Source organism: Syngnathus scovelli, chromosome 12 (genome assembly GCF_024217435.2).
Source record: "Syngnathus scovelli strain Florida chromosome 12, RoL_Ssco_1.2, whole genome shotgun sequence".
NCBI lineage: Eukaryota > Metazoa > Chordata > Actinopteri > Syngnathiformes > Syngnathidae > Syngnathus > Syngnathus scovelli.
This window is the reverse complement of record NC_090858.1, coordinates 2,888,325-2,905,708: the sequence shown is the minus strand read 5'-3', so window position 1 is coordinate 2,905,708 and position 17,384 is coordinate 2,888,325. Positions and strand designations below refer to the sequence as shown.

At 42.6% G+C, this 17,384-nt stretch overlaps 1 protein-coding gene across 16 annotated transcripts; it reads right to left on the bottom strand.

Annotated features, from left to right (window-relative positions):
• Nucleotides 1-501: 501 nt before the first annotated feature.
• camk2g2 (calcium/calmodulin-dependent protein kinase (CaM kinase) II gamma 2) lies at nt 502-15,259 on the bottom strand. Of its 16 annotated transcripts, XM_049736477.2 has the most exons (21): nt 15,078-15,257; nt 14,018-14,112; nt 11,503-11,562; nt 11,261-11,315; nt 11,121-11,186; nt 10,734-10,806; nt 9,973-10,075; nt 9,792-9,875; nt 9,622-9,716; nt 9,414-9,536; nt 8,838-8,921; nt 8,725-8,767; nt 8,041-8,100; nt 6,288-6,328; nt 5,788-5,820; nt 5,311-5,355; nt 4,762-4,807; nt 3,847-3,922; nt 3,612-3,706; nt 3,204-3,448; nt 502-2,748 (listed from the first exon to the last, which is right to left on the bottom strand). In XM_049736477.2, exons 1-20 carry the CDS (start codon nt 15,140-15,142, stop codon nt 3,216-3,218), a joined length of 1,575 nt encoding a protein of 524 aa, XP_049592434.1. In that variant the 5' UTR covers nt 15,143-15,257; the 3' UTR covers nt 502-2,748; nt 3,204-3,215. The 16 variants fall into 16 exon arrangements, with proteins under 16 accessions (XP_049592434.1, XP_049592425.1, XP_049592423.1 ...); XM_049736468.2 differs by lacking the exon at nt 5,311-5,355 and having other exon boundaries at nt 4,753-4,807; XM_049736466.2 differs by lacking the exon at nt 5,788-5,820 and having other exon boundaries at nt 4,753-4,807.
• Between the last annotated feature and the right edge of the window lie 2,125 nt (nt 15,260-17,384).

Below are 17,384 nucleotides of genomic sequence, written 5' to 3'. Positions count from 1 at the left end.
AGAGACAGTAAGATCATGGATTGTATTTTCATTCATGGAGGCAGCACTTCATAACCAGATGCCAATTAGTGTAGTGGATCTGTAAATCGGGTGAATGCATCGGACACAACACCAACTACAAATACAACAAGTTGAGTTTTTGACTGTATTTGTGTAACAGTACAGTACATTAATATAAAAAAGATTAAAATTACTTTGATGCAGCACCCCTCAAAATTGGTTTATTTCAGCAAAGTGGGGAAAAAATAGGTTGGAAATTGCTCTGTTAAAACTGAGACAGTTAGTAAATGTTTTAAGGGGGTGGCAATGAACATTAATGCATTCTTTATTTTTCTTGAAATAAAATAAATACAGTAGGTTGGATCTTTGGCGCCCTCCTGTGTTCACTAACGGGACTGCAGCCCCATCGGAAACTGCAACTGGCTATATAAAGGAAGTCAAAAAGTTGCAACTGTGATTTCAAAGCTTACTAAAACCAAAAAAATAGGGCATAACACAATCTTTCAAAATGCGTTTTTTAATTAAATACACTTCAATATTCCAGTAATAACCAAGCTATGAAGAACAACGATCCACACAAACAGCTTTGTAAATGTACCACTGTCATGATTTAATTCTACGCTCATGCAAAAGGACAAACCCTCCATCCAATCTTTTACATTTTTATCTTTTACACCTCACTCTCTCCATAAAGCTAATGAGGCTTTTTTTTAACTCTGTGACACGAGTAAGTCTCAATTGTCCATCCAGTAAAAGGTGAAAAATGACAAGAAAGAACACATGCATAATTCATCATCATCATCATGTAAAACTGCATATATATTTCTGTACGGTTGCTGTGGCTTTGACAATAACTCCATAACACGTGTTTTTCCTCTGCAAACAGTAAATATTCATACGATGCAAAAAGCTACACAGTGGATGAATGTGTTTAAAGTTTAGGTAGTTGGTGCAATCACTTCCGGTTTGGTCACGTGACACCTATGTACAACATTAAAAGACTCGAAAGGTGGATCCATACCCTGTCTTGTCTGTCAGGTGGGAAAACAGAAGGAAGCTTCGAGGTTGTGGTGATGTTACGGATTGAACAACTCTCGCAAAACTTAAAAAAAAAAAAAGTGACAAGTGCAGTGCACATTATTGGCCTGATGAAATGATCATGAGAAAAAAAAATGCTCATATTGGAGGGGGGGAAACATTTTCAATGTTAGTAAAATGTGTTTTTTTTTTCAAGTTTGACTTTAAAACCATTAGAGGAATATATTAAAAAAAAACATGGTGCCTATGTTTAAAGTTTTTTAAGTGTAGGTAGGGCGAAACCGAACACAAAAATAAACTAATTTAATAAAGAAATTAATACAAATGTAAAGAAACTTGAAAATAAATAAATAATGCTAATCTTAGTGGTTCAGCAAATTTTTTTTTTAAAAAATCTGAGCAGTTGATCAGCTAATTTTGAAATGAAATTGTGTGCCTAATGGAATTAAATTCTAAATTTCCAGACATGATATTCGAGCAAGTAATGATGCGTTTCCTCTTAAAAGGATGACGTTGGCTAGCATGTGCTCATGTGACTCGTGTGTGTGTGTGTGTGTGTGTGTGACAGTAGCAAAGGCTTGCAGCAGTTTCATACATTTAAACCCTTTTTTTTCCCAGTTGTGACTCTGAAAAACATCCAAAACACTTAACAAGTACAACATTTACAACAAAGAAAGGACTTGCCGGTTGATTGCCTTCAGCAGAAAAAAGCTCCTCTTAGAACTCTTCCTCCCATCATGCCTTGATTTTTTTCTTCTTTTTATTTTTTTGCCTCGTGTTTCAGCCGACAGTCCGCAAACATGCTTGTTGGAGCGAAACACACAATTACGGCAAGCTGAGATGGGACGATAAACACGAGACGTGGGGGGGGGTGCTGACATCATCATCATCATCACGATTAAGACGAGGGAGGAAGAGGAGCAACAGTCGGAGAAACAGTACAGGCCGGTGGATGTGGAATCATGCTTACACACACGTATGTATGGAAAATCCCGTCAGCATTTATCAGACATACTTGATGACCACCTCAAGTTCCACGTACGAGGTCACGCTTTGACAATTCGGTGCACGAGTGGAACGACGTCATTCTACTCGTGCGCCGAAATGAAAACAAAGAGCGCACCGGTACGACCTTAAAATGGCTGCCGAGTATAAAATAAACGCTTTTCCATGCACACACACGCAGGTACAACTTGCATATATTAATCCGCACGTTAAATAGAATTCCCCAAAGTATGTTAAAATACATAAAAAACACTAAGTAAAAAAAGAATCGTTATAATAAAAAAAAAAACAATGACGGTCCCTTTAGGTAACGCGACTAAACAGAGTCCAAATTGGACGTTTATGCTTAATTCTCGTTAGTGCCTCACAATTCTCGTTAGGTGTGTGTGTGTGTGTGTGTGTGTGCAAGCAGACAAGATGATAAGGGGCGACGGCATCGAACGCGTGTGCCCTCCCTTCACAAACATGCACCATCCAAACGGAAGAACCGCACCGGTCCGTTGGTGGGCCTCCTACTCCTTCAGTCAAGCTAATTTTTGTGTGTCTTATTGTTGTTTTTGTTGGTTTATTCCCTCTTTTTGACATAATTGTCATTGTTATATTTGTGTCATCGTCATCTTGTATGTTGTTACCCTCTCGTTCCGGGCCAGGATGCTTGCGAGCACGGCCGAGAGACGATGCTCACCCAATCGGATTGAAGACAAGCTGAGAAGGAAGAAGAAAATGAGTCCCTAACCCTTTCTAGAAAGACAAATGAAGAATTGTCATGGATTTTGGGGGTTTCACACAATGGTGAGGATCATACAGCATCAACACCAAGCGGTTTAATTGACTTCTGGTTGAAGTATGCTGTCAAATAAAAAAAAAAGATTTACATTGCATTTAAAACAACCACATAGGTTTGCCTGATATTACCTTCTGCTAGCTTAATGCTAACATACGCTACATAGACAAACTAGCCAAACAAGCGAAGACGCATGTTGTTTTTTGGTCAGGGTTTGTTCAACGTTACACGGACGTTTGGCAAAAGGTTTTCAAACCGCCCTAGTATAGCGCCAACTACTGCCAAGGAGGACTTACACAATCGATTTGAGTATCGTGGTTGTTATCGAGTACCTGAGAAAATAAAGTCGATATGAGTTTGATCTGTCAGACCTTACCGCGCATGGAGTTCACTGCAGCGGCGCGGCGGGAGCTCCCGAGCAGTGGAAGTGGACGTTGAGCCACTTGGCGTCGCGGCGCTGCCACACGCGGGTCTCCTCCGACTGGCATGAACGCGGGTGGCCTTGCCCGTCCATGTACTGCGTCAGACGGATGTAAGCGATGCACGCTGCGTCTTCGCCCATCAGGTGCACGTGAGGGTTCAGAATGGTGGTGTGCACCGGCTTGCTGTTCTTACTCAACACTGATGAAAAGTCGGAAGCGGGTGAACACTTAGCTTAATCTCAGCACGCTAGAAGCTAATAAGGCTACCGAGGTTATTATTTTGGCATAAACTAACAAATTAGAGAATAAATATTTTCCAATCAATTATGATGTATCAACGAGGAGACGGAAGTCAAACGTACGGTTGTCAAAGTAGAACTTGTGGAAGTCCATGCCCTCCACCAGATTGCCCAGAGCTTCCGGCTCAAAGGAGGTCAGGCCCGGGTCACAGATTCTCCTACCGCATGACAACAAAAACAAACTTCATTAGATAATAGAAATATCTGATGGGGGTTCTCAGAGGTCAGTCGGTGTCATGGAAACTTTGGTAAATTTGATAAAGAAAAAATATTAAAGAAAATAATAATAATAACATACGTGTAGGCCTCAAAGTCGCCATTGTTGATGGCTTCAATCAGCTGCTCGGTCATCTTGATGACCTCTTGTTTACGGCCTGAAAAGAGAAGTTCAAGACAAAGTTAAAGACAATGAAACACAAACAGGAAGTCAACACTCTCAGACCCTTCAAGACATCTACATCGTTTAACCAAGAAATATTTACTCTTAGCGTTTGAAAATTGTGAAAGTCTCTAATAACTCTAGTGTGCCAGTAGGTGGCAGCACAGGACTGCAAAGTGTCATTTAAAAAAAAAAGCCCTGCTTGACAGTGTCTAATTTACAGATCACCGAGTAGGTTGGGTTCTGAGTACTGGGTTAGTGCTATGGATAAGGGTCTGGGATTAATAATTTCGAGGTTATGAGTTCAACATGAAAACCTGGGCTCACTAACATCCTCCACACATGGCTACAGAAAGTTAAACTGCACTAATGCTCATGTTCAGCACAGCCGACAAGGGGAAAAAAAAAAAATCGTTATCATGACCATCATCAGGTCAAAGCTGTTGACAGACAGCAAGCAGCCTGGCCAAGGATCAAGGGCGAGGAAAAGCGTCGGGAAGGCTTCCTCCTCTTTTTCTTCTTCTAAGAAGATTAGCTCCTTTCAGAAGGTCCTGAGACTAATTAGAGGATTATGTCAGTGCCACCATGTGTGTCTCTGGTAGGACACCACGCTTATGCTAACGTAGCCAGGTCACCTCGAGGAGCCTATGATTAGCTGGACCAAAGTCCGGCTGGGGACATTTACAATTTATATCGTCTTACTGTATAGATTCTAATAATAGAATGAATTATTGTTGGCAGGCCCCTGTAGGTGCTGCTGTTTTGGCTCGCAATATCATTTAATATCAAACAGCATGCTGAGAAAGGCCAAAGTGGGACAAGTACCTTTCCTACCTTTCATCTCCTCCTCTTCAGCGTTGTTGCAGCTCTCCGTCGAGCCCTGCCGGGAAAACATTGCCACAGGCTTGAGAATGAGAACGATTGAACAAAAAAAAAAAAAAAAAATACAAACAACACCTCACTACATACATGACAAACCTGATGGATGGACAGATGGAGACACGACGACCTCCCGGGAGCACAAACCAGCCAAGGCAGTGTCCAATCAATTTATTACTTGTTTTATTATGATTTTAAAATATTTTAGTACAATTGCTGTGATTATCTCTATTTATATGACTTTTTCTATATTTGCTATAAAACCGTTATTTTAAAATAATTGCATTTTATTACATATAGGATTTATATTATTATTATTAATTGGATGATTTTTTTTTACACCACAATTTTTATTTCATTTGTTGATTTTAGTAAATGTGTTACTTTTATCATGTTGTCTGTATTTATATTAATTTCGCTACACAAGTTCTTTTTTTTTTTTTTTAAATACTTATTTTTCTAATTCTTACATTTTTTTTTTCCAATTAACTGTGAGCATCTTACCTTGATACCGTCAGCTGGGTTGTGCACGACAGTGGTCTGCGATTCCTGGGGGGGAGGGAGGACACACTTTACCATGCAGGGATGAATGACGGATAGATGGATGGATGGATAGATGAAGGGCAAGACGCCAGGGAATAACAACGTATTCCATGACAACAGACACAATGCGACAAAACACAATTTGCGCCTTGGCTAGATGTGAACGTGAGCCTTCTGCTACTGCACATCTCCTCCTCTCCTTTACTCAAAGACAAGAACCACGGAAACATGTTTGTGCTGATGAAGATGACAAGAACATGTTTGTGCGGGTTGATGAAGATATGCGAGGACGGCGAACGGAACATGAACGAAACGGAATGAAAAGTGTCACGCGGCTCAAAGCGTCTTTGCCCGGGAAAAGTCGTTACAAAAAAAAAAAAGGTGCCAGACAGACAAACGGAAGAACGGAGAGCGAGCGACACGAGCTCATCATCTCACCATCAAACAAACACTCGAGCTGGACTTCCTTTTCTGACAGACAGCAATGAAGAGGAGGAGGGAAATAAATGAGCAAGAAAATCATAATTCAAACAAAGAAGCAGCCACATTTTTGCACACAAAAAAAGGGAGGAAAAGCTGACAGTAAAAGAAATAAATAAGTGAGCCGTTAAGGGAATAAAAACACTCGGACAAACATTGGTTGGTCACGATAGTGGTACTTGGAGTGCTACATATATTTGTAAGTTTTAAAATACTTATTTGGTGTATTTTAGCTTCAACTTTCAAAATAACGTAGCTTTTAAATTGCATGCACGAACCCGAACCACCACTAGCTTGACAAAGAAAGCACAAATTTGCATAAGCCAAAACAAGGAACAGTTAAATTGAGTAAAATCTGTGCACACGGGAAATCTAGTAGTAGCCTAAAAGTCTGAGAATCAAACAGGAAGACAGAGTCAAAGTATATGAAGGCTGAGGATGCTCGGGGAAAAACGTACCTTCACGCCGTCCGACTTTTTGTTTAATAAGGTTTTGCAAGCTGCAACACAGAAATGGTAAGAATTAAGTCAAGAGGGTAACGCAAAAACAAAAAATAATAACCAAATTTTGTTTTCACAGACTAGTAGTGAATGAAATACAGTCAAACCACTCAAAGCTCATTGCAAAGAACGGTTAGCCGACTAGCATACTTGCCCAATTAGCCAATTTTTAGCAATATCGCTAGCTCCAAAAATGTTGTATATTTTCATGGCCCTCCACAAATAAAGGAAACCAGACTTTTCTTGTTTGTTGAACTGTTATGTTCTCCAAAAACATTCCAAAAGTATTTAAGCGATGATGCTATGCTATTAAGCTAGCAAAATATGACGCATACTATATAAGAGGAACTGTGACACAGGGATTTGTCTTAAAATGTATGAATTAAAATTAAGGGGTCCCTCAAAATTCACTGAGATGTCCCTCTTGGCATTAGATGTTTGACCCAAAATTTGGTGGACATGTCAATCAAAATAGAAAAGTCTCAAGGACCCATGGCTGAAATTGAATACGAAAACAACCACTGGGCAAATTCTACAGAAAAGAAACCCAATAAAATGATCTTCCTAAAACAACGAAAAAAAACGAATCAAGGCCTTAATCCGCAATCATCCGCTAAACGAAACATGACATTATGAGCGCCACGTTCTCGTGTTCCTCCCCTTACCTTCCGTGTTAAAGAGTTGGAAGGGTGGCCGTGAAGAAAGTAAGACAGACGTATTTATTCAGGTTAGCATTGAAAAAAAAAAAAATGGTAGCACCATTGTAGGCTTCATGCTGTCGACATGCAGCATTCACTTCGAAAGACAACAACCTCGAAATTGAATTCCAGCAATATCAAAGCATTTCAAAGTACTTTGTTATTGGACACGGAAAAGTTGTATGGTTCTAAACGCCTGCGGATATTATTTTGACTTTTAATGTAAATGATAAAAACGTACTGATAGTATAGTTTGTCTCTGCATGCAAATTAGCAGGCAGTCATCACGGGACATTCATTGGAGCATGTAGCATGCACACTGGCACGGAGGCAGGCACTGGCCGGGCATCAGATGCTGGGTAATATTTAGTATTTATTTCATTGGATTACAGTGAACCCCCGCTATTCACAGGAATTAGCAAAAAATAAATAAAAATATCTTAGAATATTCCACTTCAAAATAAGAAACTTAGAAATTACTCAAATGAACTCTAAATGCAAAGACACCTTATGTAACAATATCGGTAATACTTTCTTATGAGCTACTTTATGACTCATTTTGTAAATTCATACAGTGGAGCCTTGAGATACAAATTTTGGGTTCATTTCCGTTCCTTAAAGCGTAAAATATTCGGCAAAGAAATGCTATTCATTAGCCTGTCGCTGCCAATTATGTGTTAGCGTTAAGCTAGCAGTTTTAAAGGCAAATTTATGTGGTGATTTAAATCACAGCTTTTAAATGAAACAAACTAGAAGTGTCATTAAACAGCTTGAAGCCATTTTAATTATTATGTGAGGGTTCACTGTATAATGTAAAAGACTTTTTTATTGCATGGTCAAGAGATGTAAACATCGACACATGCACTGAAAGATTAACACTTGAAATTTTTCTTTATGCCTTCTATTAAATCGGACCAATCAAAAGCAGTCCAGTCAAGAGTGGGCGGGGCCTGTTGGGTGTTTTTGGGGCAAGACCGCATGCCGACAAACCCTGATGCAAAAATCAATTGTACCTTCTTGCGCCATGGCGGCGGTGCTGGTGGTGGCGGCGGGACTTGTGTGCTGCCGTCCCACTACGGCGGGACAGAGAGGGATTCAATATGGGGGGGGGGTCACGTCACTGTTGGGGGTGTGGGACGCCAACCTCGTTTACAGATTCAAGTCTGTAACGCTGTCGGAATGATTCAAAACTAGCGTGATTTGACCAAACCGTTTCGACTGCAACGTCAGCTTCTCGCCCTAGCCGCAAAGCGGGATGGTGTTCTCAATTTAAGGTACCTCCATCTTTAACCGAAGTCCTGCATGACCTAATGAGATGCCTAATAGCTTTGAACATCTCCTAATCCGGTTTCGATGAAGACAAGACCCAAAGCGAAGGCGTAATTCACTCGCGATGGCTTCCAAATCCAAAACAAAGCCGAGATTCTATCAGCTTTGGAGCTTTCCATATGTACGCGGGGGGGTGGGGGGGGTTTCTTGGCACCACTCGTCCGTCACTCCGTCTGGATCAGTGCCGACTAATGGAATACAGTTGGCAACGGCCCACGGGAGCGACTTTACTTACACGGACGTATTAAAATGCCACACGCATCCGAGCCTTGAATGTGGACTACCAAGACTGAAGACTTGAGTCCATTTGTCCTCTTTGTAATTTCAGATTTAGCAAAAGCAAAAAAATAAATACAACTCCTACTTACCAGAGAAGTTCCTGGACACGAGCATCGTGGTGAGAATGGCTCCCTGTAAATCAATTATTAAATGTTAGAAATATCGGTTAATTTATTGAATGTGAGTGTGTGGGACTATCCACCTTCAGTTTCCTCCTGGCGTTGAACTTGCGGAGACACTCTACGGTCTCTTGGCGGTGCATCATGGAGGCCACGGTGGAGCGTTGCTGTCGTAAAAGAGGAGCGAAGCCTCTTAAATGATGCTAAGTGTCGACACTTATGAAGAGAAAGTCTGCCGAAATCGTCCTTACCTAACTGACGCTAAAACTCCTATGACACAGCGGGTCAAAATGACCCTTGGTAAAGTTCAACAAATACTATGCCTGTTTCAATTCTTAGTATATTCTAATAAAGCATGTTTGATCATTTAGTATTAATAAATTCACCACTGCCACATAAAAAAAAAAAAATTGATTAAAAAAAACAAGAATTAAAAAAACAAAAACCGATTAAATGTATTTTCCCTAAGCTGGAGTGGACAGGGAATTAATACGAGCCAGTTTCATGTTCTGTAAAGTCATGGAAAGTGAGTTTGTCAGACTTTTTCCCTGAAATGACTTCATTAGCCGGGAAGTAGTAGTAAAAAAAAAAATTCCCCAAAAAAACAACTGTGGATTCCAAGAAGACGACAAAGAAAAATGAAGTATTGCGCAACTTACGCAGACCCAGGGATGTTTGAGGGCCTGGTCGGCCGTGATCCTTTTCGCAGGGTTAATGGTTAACATTTGATTGATCAGATTTTTGGCCTCGGGGGTCACCGTGTCCCACTCTGGCGATGGGAACTGAAACCACAGCGATGTTTACATTTACACACATCGATATTCAAATGATCATAACGACGACTATCATGATTTGGCGAATACTGACGTCGTAGGCTCCGGCTTTGATCTGCTGGTACAGTTTGTGCTGGTCCTCATCCCAAAAGGGGGGGTAGCCCACCAGCAGGATGTACAGGATCACCCCTGACTCACACGTACATGTGAAAATAACTTGCCTGCTCACGTTACATCGGTAACACGACGACTCCGAATACTGACCGCATGCCCATATGTCCACCGGCTTGCCGTACGGGTCCTTCCTCAGCACCTCTGGAGACAGATACCCTGGAGTCCCCGCAAAGCCTGCCCGCAAAAAAATTTGTTTAATAATTAACATTATCACCAAAGCCACCTTTTCCACCATCACATTTATTTCCACTATTCTTGACTTTGGATTTACCGAACCAGGCCTGCTGGTCTCCCTGCACTTCGATGGCCAGGCCGAAGTCGGCGAGCTTGACCGCTGCTCCCTTCATCTTACTGGCTAGGAGAAGATTCTCTGGCTGCAGGAGACACAAGACACACACGTCAGTATCAACTCGGTCGAACGTGCTGACTTGCTAACTCGTGTTTCCGAGCCGCATGGGGTGTTTCGAGCCGACTGGATAAATAAGAGGCGACGCCACGAGTCGCTACTGCAGCAGCAGCCGGGTGACCTCACCTCAGGGTTACCATGGCAACCCAGCCCAGATGGCCTTTTTCCTGATAAATGCATGACGTGATTGTTTTAATACTGGAGTTCGACACGAAGGAGATTTTTAAAAATCAAACGTCGGTGTGAAATTTCACTGCGCGAAAGGCACCGAGCGCTATTTTTAGCGTCGCGGCTCTGATGCAGCAGTTTTGTAGGATTTCTGAATGAAAGAGTTGATCGGGAAATTTATTAGGGAGCGATCCTTTATCATCTCATACTCATCACAACAAAAGCTGATGAGGTCAGAATGCGGTCGCGGGTGAATCATTTCGCTTGGGCGGGAGGCCGGGGCTTGAAATCGTCACCCGACATCATGTCATCCCGCGCCAAAAATAGCATCTGTCCCGCTGTCGTCATGCTCGTCCAGAAGAGAGGGAGAGGCGGGTGGAAGGAGGGGTGCGGACAAAACAGGCCAGGGAATGCGTCTGGTGAAGTGAGAGGGAAGGAATCATGTGATTATGTCTCACCTTCAGGTCCCGGTGCACGATGTCATGCTGGTGGATGTGGCTCACGCTCTCCAGGATCTGATTGATGCAATGGCTGCACAAAGAAAATTTAATTATATAATTCAGATCTTATTTTGGAACAGATGACAAAATTCTTCAGTAAATTCCACGTGGGTTGATTTTCCCTTTTCGAATGACAAACACATTACGACCTTTTTTTATTTTCTCCGCGCGTTCCGAGCGGGTGGTAAGGCTCGTCAACAAGCCCGAAACGACGATTCCGGCTCTTCATAACTTATTCATAAAATGGCATTTAGAGAACGGCACGTTCGCACGGTGCCAAGAAACGAAAAAACAAAAACATGCAAAGGGATCGTAAGTCAGAGGAGGACATCAATCTGAATGCACCTGGCGTCTGCCTCGCTGTAATACTCTCTGGCGACGATGTCTTCGAAAAGCTCCCCGCCGGTGACCCTGCGCACACGCATAGAATGTACGAAGATGAAATAAAAAAAAAAAGCAAATTGTATCGCTGTGCGTGTACTTACAGGTCAAAGACGAGGTAATGGAAGCCCTCCTCTGAAATGCTGTCGTGAAGACGAACTGGTGAAGAAGACAAATGGGAAGCAGAGTTGCTTGAAATATCAAATGAGGAAGGAAGTCACGTGGAGGTTGACAAAAAAAAATAAAAAAAATTGGTATTTTGGTCACTCGCTCATTTTTTGTGATAATTCAGTGGCGGTTCTAAGGGGGGGAATCATGGGGGCCTAGAGCCTCCCCACCAACTCACCTATGTTTGGATGTTTGAGCAGACGACAGATTCTCGCTTCGCGCTCCAATTTCTGATGATCTGAAGTTAGAGAAAGACAAAATGTTTCGGATAAACTGTGACACAATCATATGCAGAAAAAAAAAAAAATGAAGCCGATATGTCGAGAATATTTTTTGCAGGCGCCAGGATGCCTACAAGACGCGTAAGCGCTAAACGAATCTTTCCAGGCTTTTGTCGAGCTTGCACATGTGGAGGAGCAACGGCCGGTTGTTGTGTTTGCACACACTCGAGCAAATGCCTTTTTGCACTTAGCGAAATTAGTCTTGTGGGTTCGACTTTAATATAATCATCGTCTGTTAATGATCCTAATGGCGAGGAGAGGATGACCCAGCGTGTTTGTTCCTTGTCCCGTTAATCGCGCAGTTGTGCGTTCAGAATCATCGTACGCTGGAATTATGGCACATTTTGTCATTTTTCATAGGCCGTAACATCTGCATGGGTTTAAATTTTTTTTGGGTCATTTGACATCAACCGAGAAGCAATGATTAATCTGAAGCACCAGATATGCAAAGAAGATATATCGAGGGGGAGGGAGGGGGGGGGGGGGGGTCACCCGGAGGAGTCACGGGAGGCTTCTTGAGCTTGTTCAAATGTTCCGAGCGACTGGAAAAACATTGGCAGGAAAAGTGGGGAACACTTCCTTCCTTCGCAGAAAAATACCAAGAGGCGGTGGAAAAATGAAGTCTTCCTGTGGAAATGACTGTGGAAGACTAAATCTGCCTCGTGTATATTTGTACTGCGACTCTGGCTCTCAAATATTTTAGATCCGATTAATCGAATATAATTTCATTTGCGTTCAAGTGTATGGAGAAACTTTTTGAGAGCCTGAAATCAGAAGGTTTGAAAAATCTTTAAAAACATTTCTGCCTTACCATTGATTTAATAATCGGTGTGTTGCCGATTAATCGATTCACTTGAAGCGGTAACAATTACCACTGCAGGTGCGGATGTGAAAAAAGATCACAATCATATTCAAGCACGTTCCAAACCCGTTTTGATCTCCAAATGTGACCTCTGGCTCCCGTTCCAAGAGGGCTGCCATCACTGCCGTGTTTTTCATCTGATGACTCCATCTTGTTTTGGGCAGAGCAATCAAAGGCGACATTCCACAACCTTCCCGTCTGTGCTATAATTGTCCCGTTTCGACCGCTTGTAATCTTAGAAACGTGCCAAGGCCTGCGAAAAGAGGCGATTTTTCAGAGCTGGCTCACCGTGACGGCTTTATTACACCGGGGGGGATTTGAATGACTCACTCACCGTTCGGAAACGTACAACACGCTAGCGCCTTCTGATAAGATCTTGTTTTTTATGTTGAAGTCAGACTTCCGGTGTTGCGACAAAAACAATTTGCTGGTTTGTGATTGGTCCAAATCAGCTTTGTTTGAACGAACGAACAGAGATGTGTGACTTTGTGAAAGTTTTTCTTTAAGGTAAATTGTTGGTCATGAAAACAGTGCGTGGGCTGTAATGGCAACACAGACAAAGTTTCGACTTTGCATCATTAACGTTGTTTTGGCAACCGCGCCCACATGATGCACATCCTTTTACAGCGCATCGCAGCGTTGGCTCCGGAGAGCTCAACACACACACACACACACACACACGGCACTTAGCCCAATGCGATTGATTAATGGGACGACATCATCGCATTCGTTTATCCATCAAGCCTCCTTTTCCTCCGCCTCCGCGCTGTTCTTAAATGTGTGGGCAGGACGGATGGATATGCGGATGCCGACATTCGGCGTCTTTTAAAAAACGAGCTATGCTCCCTCCCCCGCCGACGTCAATTCACTTGCGACTTCGACAAGACTACATTTCAACACACAATGAAGACACAGCAACGAACATAGCGTTTTAGCCGGCGATTTTTTTTTAAACTTATTTTAGTTTCGTTCCTTTCGCACGTTATGTAACCCCTTCCATATAAAGATCCCTTTTTGCAATCTCTTGGCGTTATTGCCATGTGGATTACGCAGATTGTGAATATGAGCATCCGCGATACAATATTAATAAAACAATAAACAAATGAAAACAATATTAAAGGTATCCGTCTGTGTGTGTGTGTGTGTGTGTTGCGAGCTCACATGAGACTTATGGTGGCAGTCATCAGACCTTACGGGTAAGTACATTAGCGAGCGCTAACAGAGGCGTTTTTATTTCGATGATTTATTGCAACTCTCGGACGAAAGTAATAAAAAGTGTGCGAGGACGCCCCTGTTCACTCATGCTTGTGTGAAGACAGACTTGCTGATACTTCAAAATCATAAGTTGAGTCTAATCTTACTTACTTTATATACACGCAGATGTAGAGTCGATTAATTGATGAATCGGAGAGAAAATAAAAATGTTTTGATTTCCATCTATTTAAAGATGTAAAAAAAAGGCTTTTGTAACTCAGCCAAGTGTCTGGTAGCTCTCGAGGAACGCGAGCTGAGTGCAAAGCGGAACCGTCCACTTTCGACGGGCGACTCACCTCTGGCCGACAGCTTTTTGGTGTTGATGATTTTGGCGGCGTACTCCTGCCCCGTGGACTTCTTCACGCAGCGCCTCACCACAGAGAAGGCGCCCCTGGAGGTGGCACATAAACAATGCGAGTGTCATATAACAAGCACAGCATGTCTAACATACACAGAAGGGAATCACTCACACTCGTAAACAGATTTCCACGACATGCTTGTTCTTTTGGCGACAACTGAACCACGTACGAGTGTCGGTGGACGGCCAAGAGGAAATGTGTGGTGACAAGCGGAGAACAGGAAATGAAACCGTGAGATGAATTTGAAGATTATTTTTAATTTTTTACAAATTAGCGGCGGACGTTAAGAACATATCCGATGATGAACTTCATAACATCATCTGTGGAGTTTATGATTGGAGGCTGGAGGGTAGACCCAGGAACTGATGAACTGGCTAAATATTATTTCCCATAGGGGGAGAAAAAAACCTGATTCTGGAAGTTGTTGGTTTCATTCACTGCTTTCATTAGCACGCTGGCTGTCAACAGGAGAACAATTTTCACCAGTGCTTGACAACAAGTAGCTGCTTACTATACATTGGCCTGCTTGCATTTAAAGGCACGCCGCAACTGCCGCCGCCGCTGCCGCTAATGGGGGTGCGGAGAGATTAAGAGAGCAGCTTTGCAGCTTCATCGTGTTTGTGTCATCAAACACACGACGGGGTGCAACAGCGGGGTTGTGCAATGCCAAAAACTCGCAGTCCTGCAAAATGTAAAGAAAGACTGCACAAAAAAAATGCGTGTGTGCGTCTTTTTATGTGTGTGTATGCAGGAGGAAGGATGCCACCACCATGCAGGTTGTGCACCCTAGAGGGGAGGGAGGGTGGGGGGGGGATTCACAACCAAGTTCGGCATCTGTTGGAGAATCCAAACATGGCGCAATGCACCTTTAAACGCCACGATAGGGGATTAAAAAGCAGGCAGCACTCAACAAGACGCGCGCGCGATAAACAAGATGGTGCACAGAGCAAAGAGAAAGAAAGGAAGCAAGAAAGAGGAGAAGGAAGGGGTAGCTTACTTCCCGAGTTCTTCGTAGAGCTGGTATTCATCCGTGAAGCGGGTCGAGGTAACCACCGTAGCCATGTTGCAGGGGAGAAGGGGGGGATTCGTGCAGGCTGGATGGACGGGAAGCTGCGAGGTGGGAAGGCTGGAGAGACACCACAGAGAAAGCTTGAGCTTCGCGCAGGGAGGGGAGGGGCGAGGAGCTGGAGCCGACCAAGATCCTCTATAAGCGCGAAGAGGCTCTCTATCGCACGACGATCGGCGGTAATGCCTTGAGATGCGAGTTGAATTCGGCACGACTATTTGCAGCAGAAAGTAGCGCTCAATAATATCATATTTCATAAAAACAGAGTAATAGTCATATAAAGCAATTGCTCTACGTGTGTTGGTTCACACTTTGTGTTCAAATATATGTTGCTGAAATAAATAATAAATAATAATAAAATAATATAAATATATAATAATAAATAAAATAATAATGCTTTAAATTTAGTTTGACACAAAACATCAAGTGGCATTGAACCAACATAGATTGGAGCCTCATCCCGTCTTCATCAGCATCTCTGCTTGGTGAAGACAAATAGTAGTCAGAGTAACACCTCTTTCACGGAGCTCGTCTATACCCGTAGTAGTGCAATCCAACGATTTAAAATGAAAGCAGCTTTAGGGTCAGTTTAAATCTTGCTACAGTCCTGTTAAAACACACTAATCTGACTAGAGATCAGCTATTGGAGCTAAAGTCTTCATTTGAACGATCTGCAGCAATATTTTAATGTTTTGCTGCACTGACACCAAAACAGACCCCATGAATAATGAATGATATTTTCAATTTGCTCTCATAAAAAAATATTTCAATACCGTAAGCGCATCCAGAGGACATAATTATGAACAAAAAATTTGGGTAAAAAGATCATGATGAGACAGAAAATTGGGGTGGTTTAAGACAGTCTTGAGACTACACTGCTGAGCAGTAGAGTACATTAGCGCTGGGAGTAGCTCGTAACACTCCGAAATGAGGCAATAACCCCGTAATGACAAAGTCGTGCTAATTTATGTCTCGGCTTGCTATACGAGAAACGCCCGGTCGCTGTCGTGTCACGGCGCATTAGTGTCACCCTGAAGGCTGTGACGTGCTTAACAAGCCAGGCCTGCGACCACTTGTACCCATCTGCCTCTTTTTAGGCCTTCACACCAAAGAAAAATAAATGTGTAAATGTTTTCAGCGTGTCTGTCGTGGAGGAGCTTCGGCTGGAGGAGTTTCCGGAACAGACTTTCCCATACCTGAAACGAAACTTTAACGCAAGAGGGAGGGAGTTGTGAGAGCATGTCTGTGGAATTTTTCTGCTGGAGATTCTTTCCAATGAAGAATATTTCCAGTATATTTCATTTCTTCAATCGTGGAATTTCATTGTGATATTGCAACGATTTATACACGCCATGAATCGTGATGAAATAATCAGTTGTTCTGTGTGCCTCCATTGCTAAAATTCTGTAAATGATCTGTCTGCAGGGCAGGATGAGGTCACTCGTAAGTCAGAGGACTACACGCATGTGTACACATGCAGTAAAGCATTGGGGGGGGGGGAGCACACAGAAATTCAAAGTCATGTGACTGCAGATGGAAAGACAGCCCGAGTGAGTCAGTAAGGTTGCTGATAAGAATGTTCTTCCCCTTCGCTCGCCGTTTTGTTTTTTGAGTGGAGGTTATTTGACAATCGGGAAACCCGATACAGAAATTTTGTGAAATCGTTTATCTCAGTGCAAGTCTGCACTATTGTTGATTAATAACGCGCGGCGCTTCTCTTTTGGGCGAAACGTGTGATGACACAGTAAGAGCAGTGTTGCCGAGGCCAGAATGAGTCATTCAGCAAAAATGTTTGCAGCTCGCCTGGCGGCCGCCTGCCATTGGGACACTCTTGCTTTTTCCTTTCACTGACCGCTGACAGCGCAAAAGGCTTTGCTACGTTTGATGCGAAGCTACACGAGAGGGTCGAGATAGAGGAAACAAAATTGCCAGCCATGATAAACCCTCAAAATATTTTGTGCCAGTTCGTTGTGTATTTTGACAGGGTGAAAATAATGAGCATGACTATATTTCCCTATTAATATTCATTTTGAAATTAATAATTATAATTATTTGTCATCTCTGTGGTTAAGCTACATAAAAAACGACCCCAAGAGTGACAAAAAAAATACAGAAAATTAATTTTTTTACCCCAAAATTTATGTAAAATAAATTCATTGTGGATCAGCACTTTTTGTTATCCATCAGAGCAACGCTGGGCCACCATCCCAGAAAGTGTCAGTCAGAGATTGATAAAAA

What these genes read in the sequence shown, in the direction of transcription:
- camk2g2 (XM_049736459.2), bottom strand. Translation starts at nt 15,142, where the DNA reads ATGGCTACGGTGGTTACCTCGACCCGCTTCACGGATGAATACCAGCTC. An exon ending in TCGTGCACCGGGACCTGAAG is followed by an intron (nt 10,076 to 10,733) that starts GTGAGACATAAT and finishes TGTCTCCTGCAG; the next exon opens with CCAGAGAATCTTCTCCTAGC. An exon ending in TCAAACATCCCTGGGTCTGC is followed by an intron (nt 8,922 to 9,413) that starts GTAAGTTGCGCA and finishes CTTTTACGACAG; the next exon opens with CAACGCTCCACCGTGGCCTC.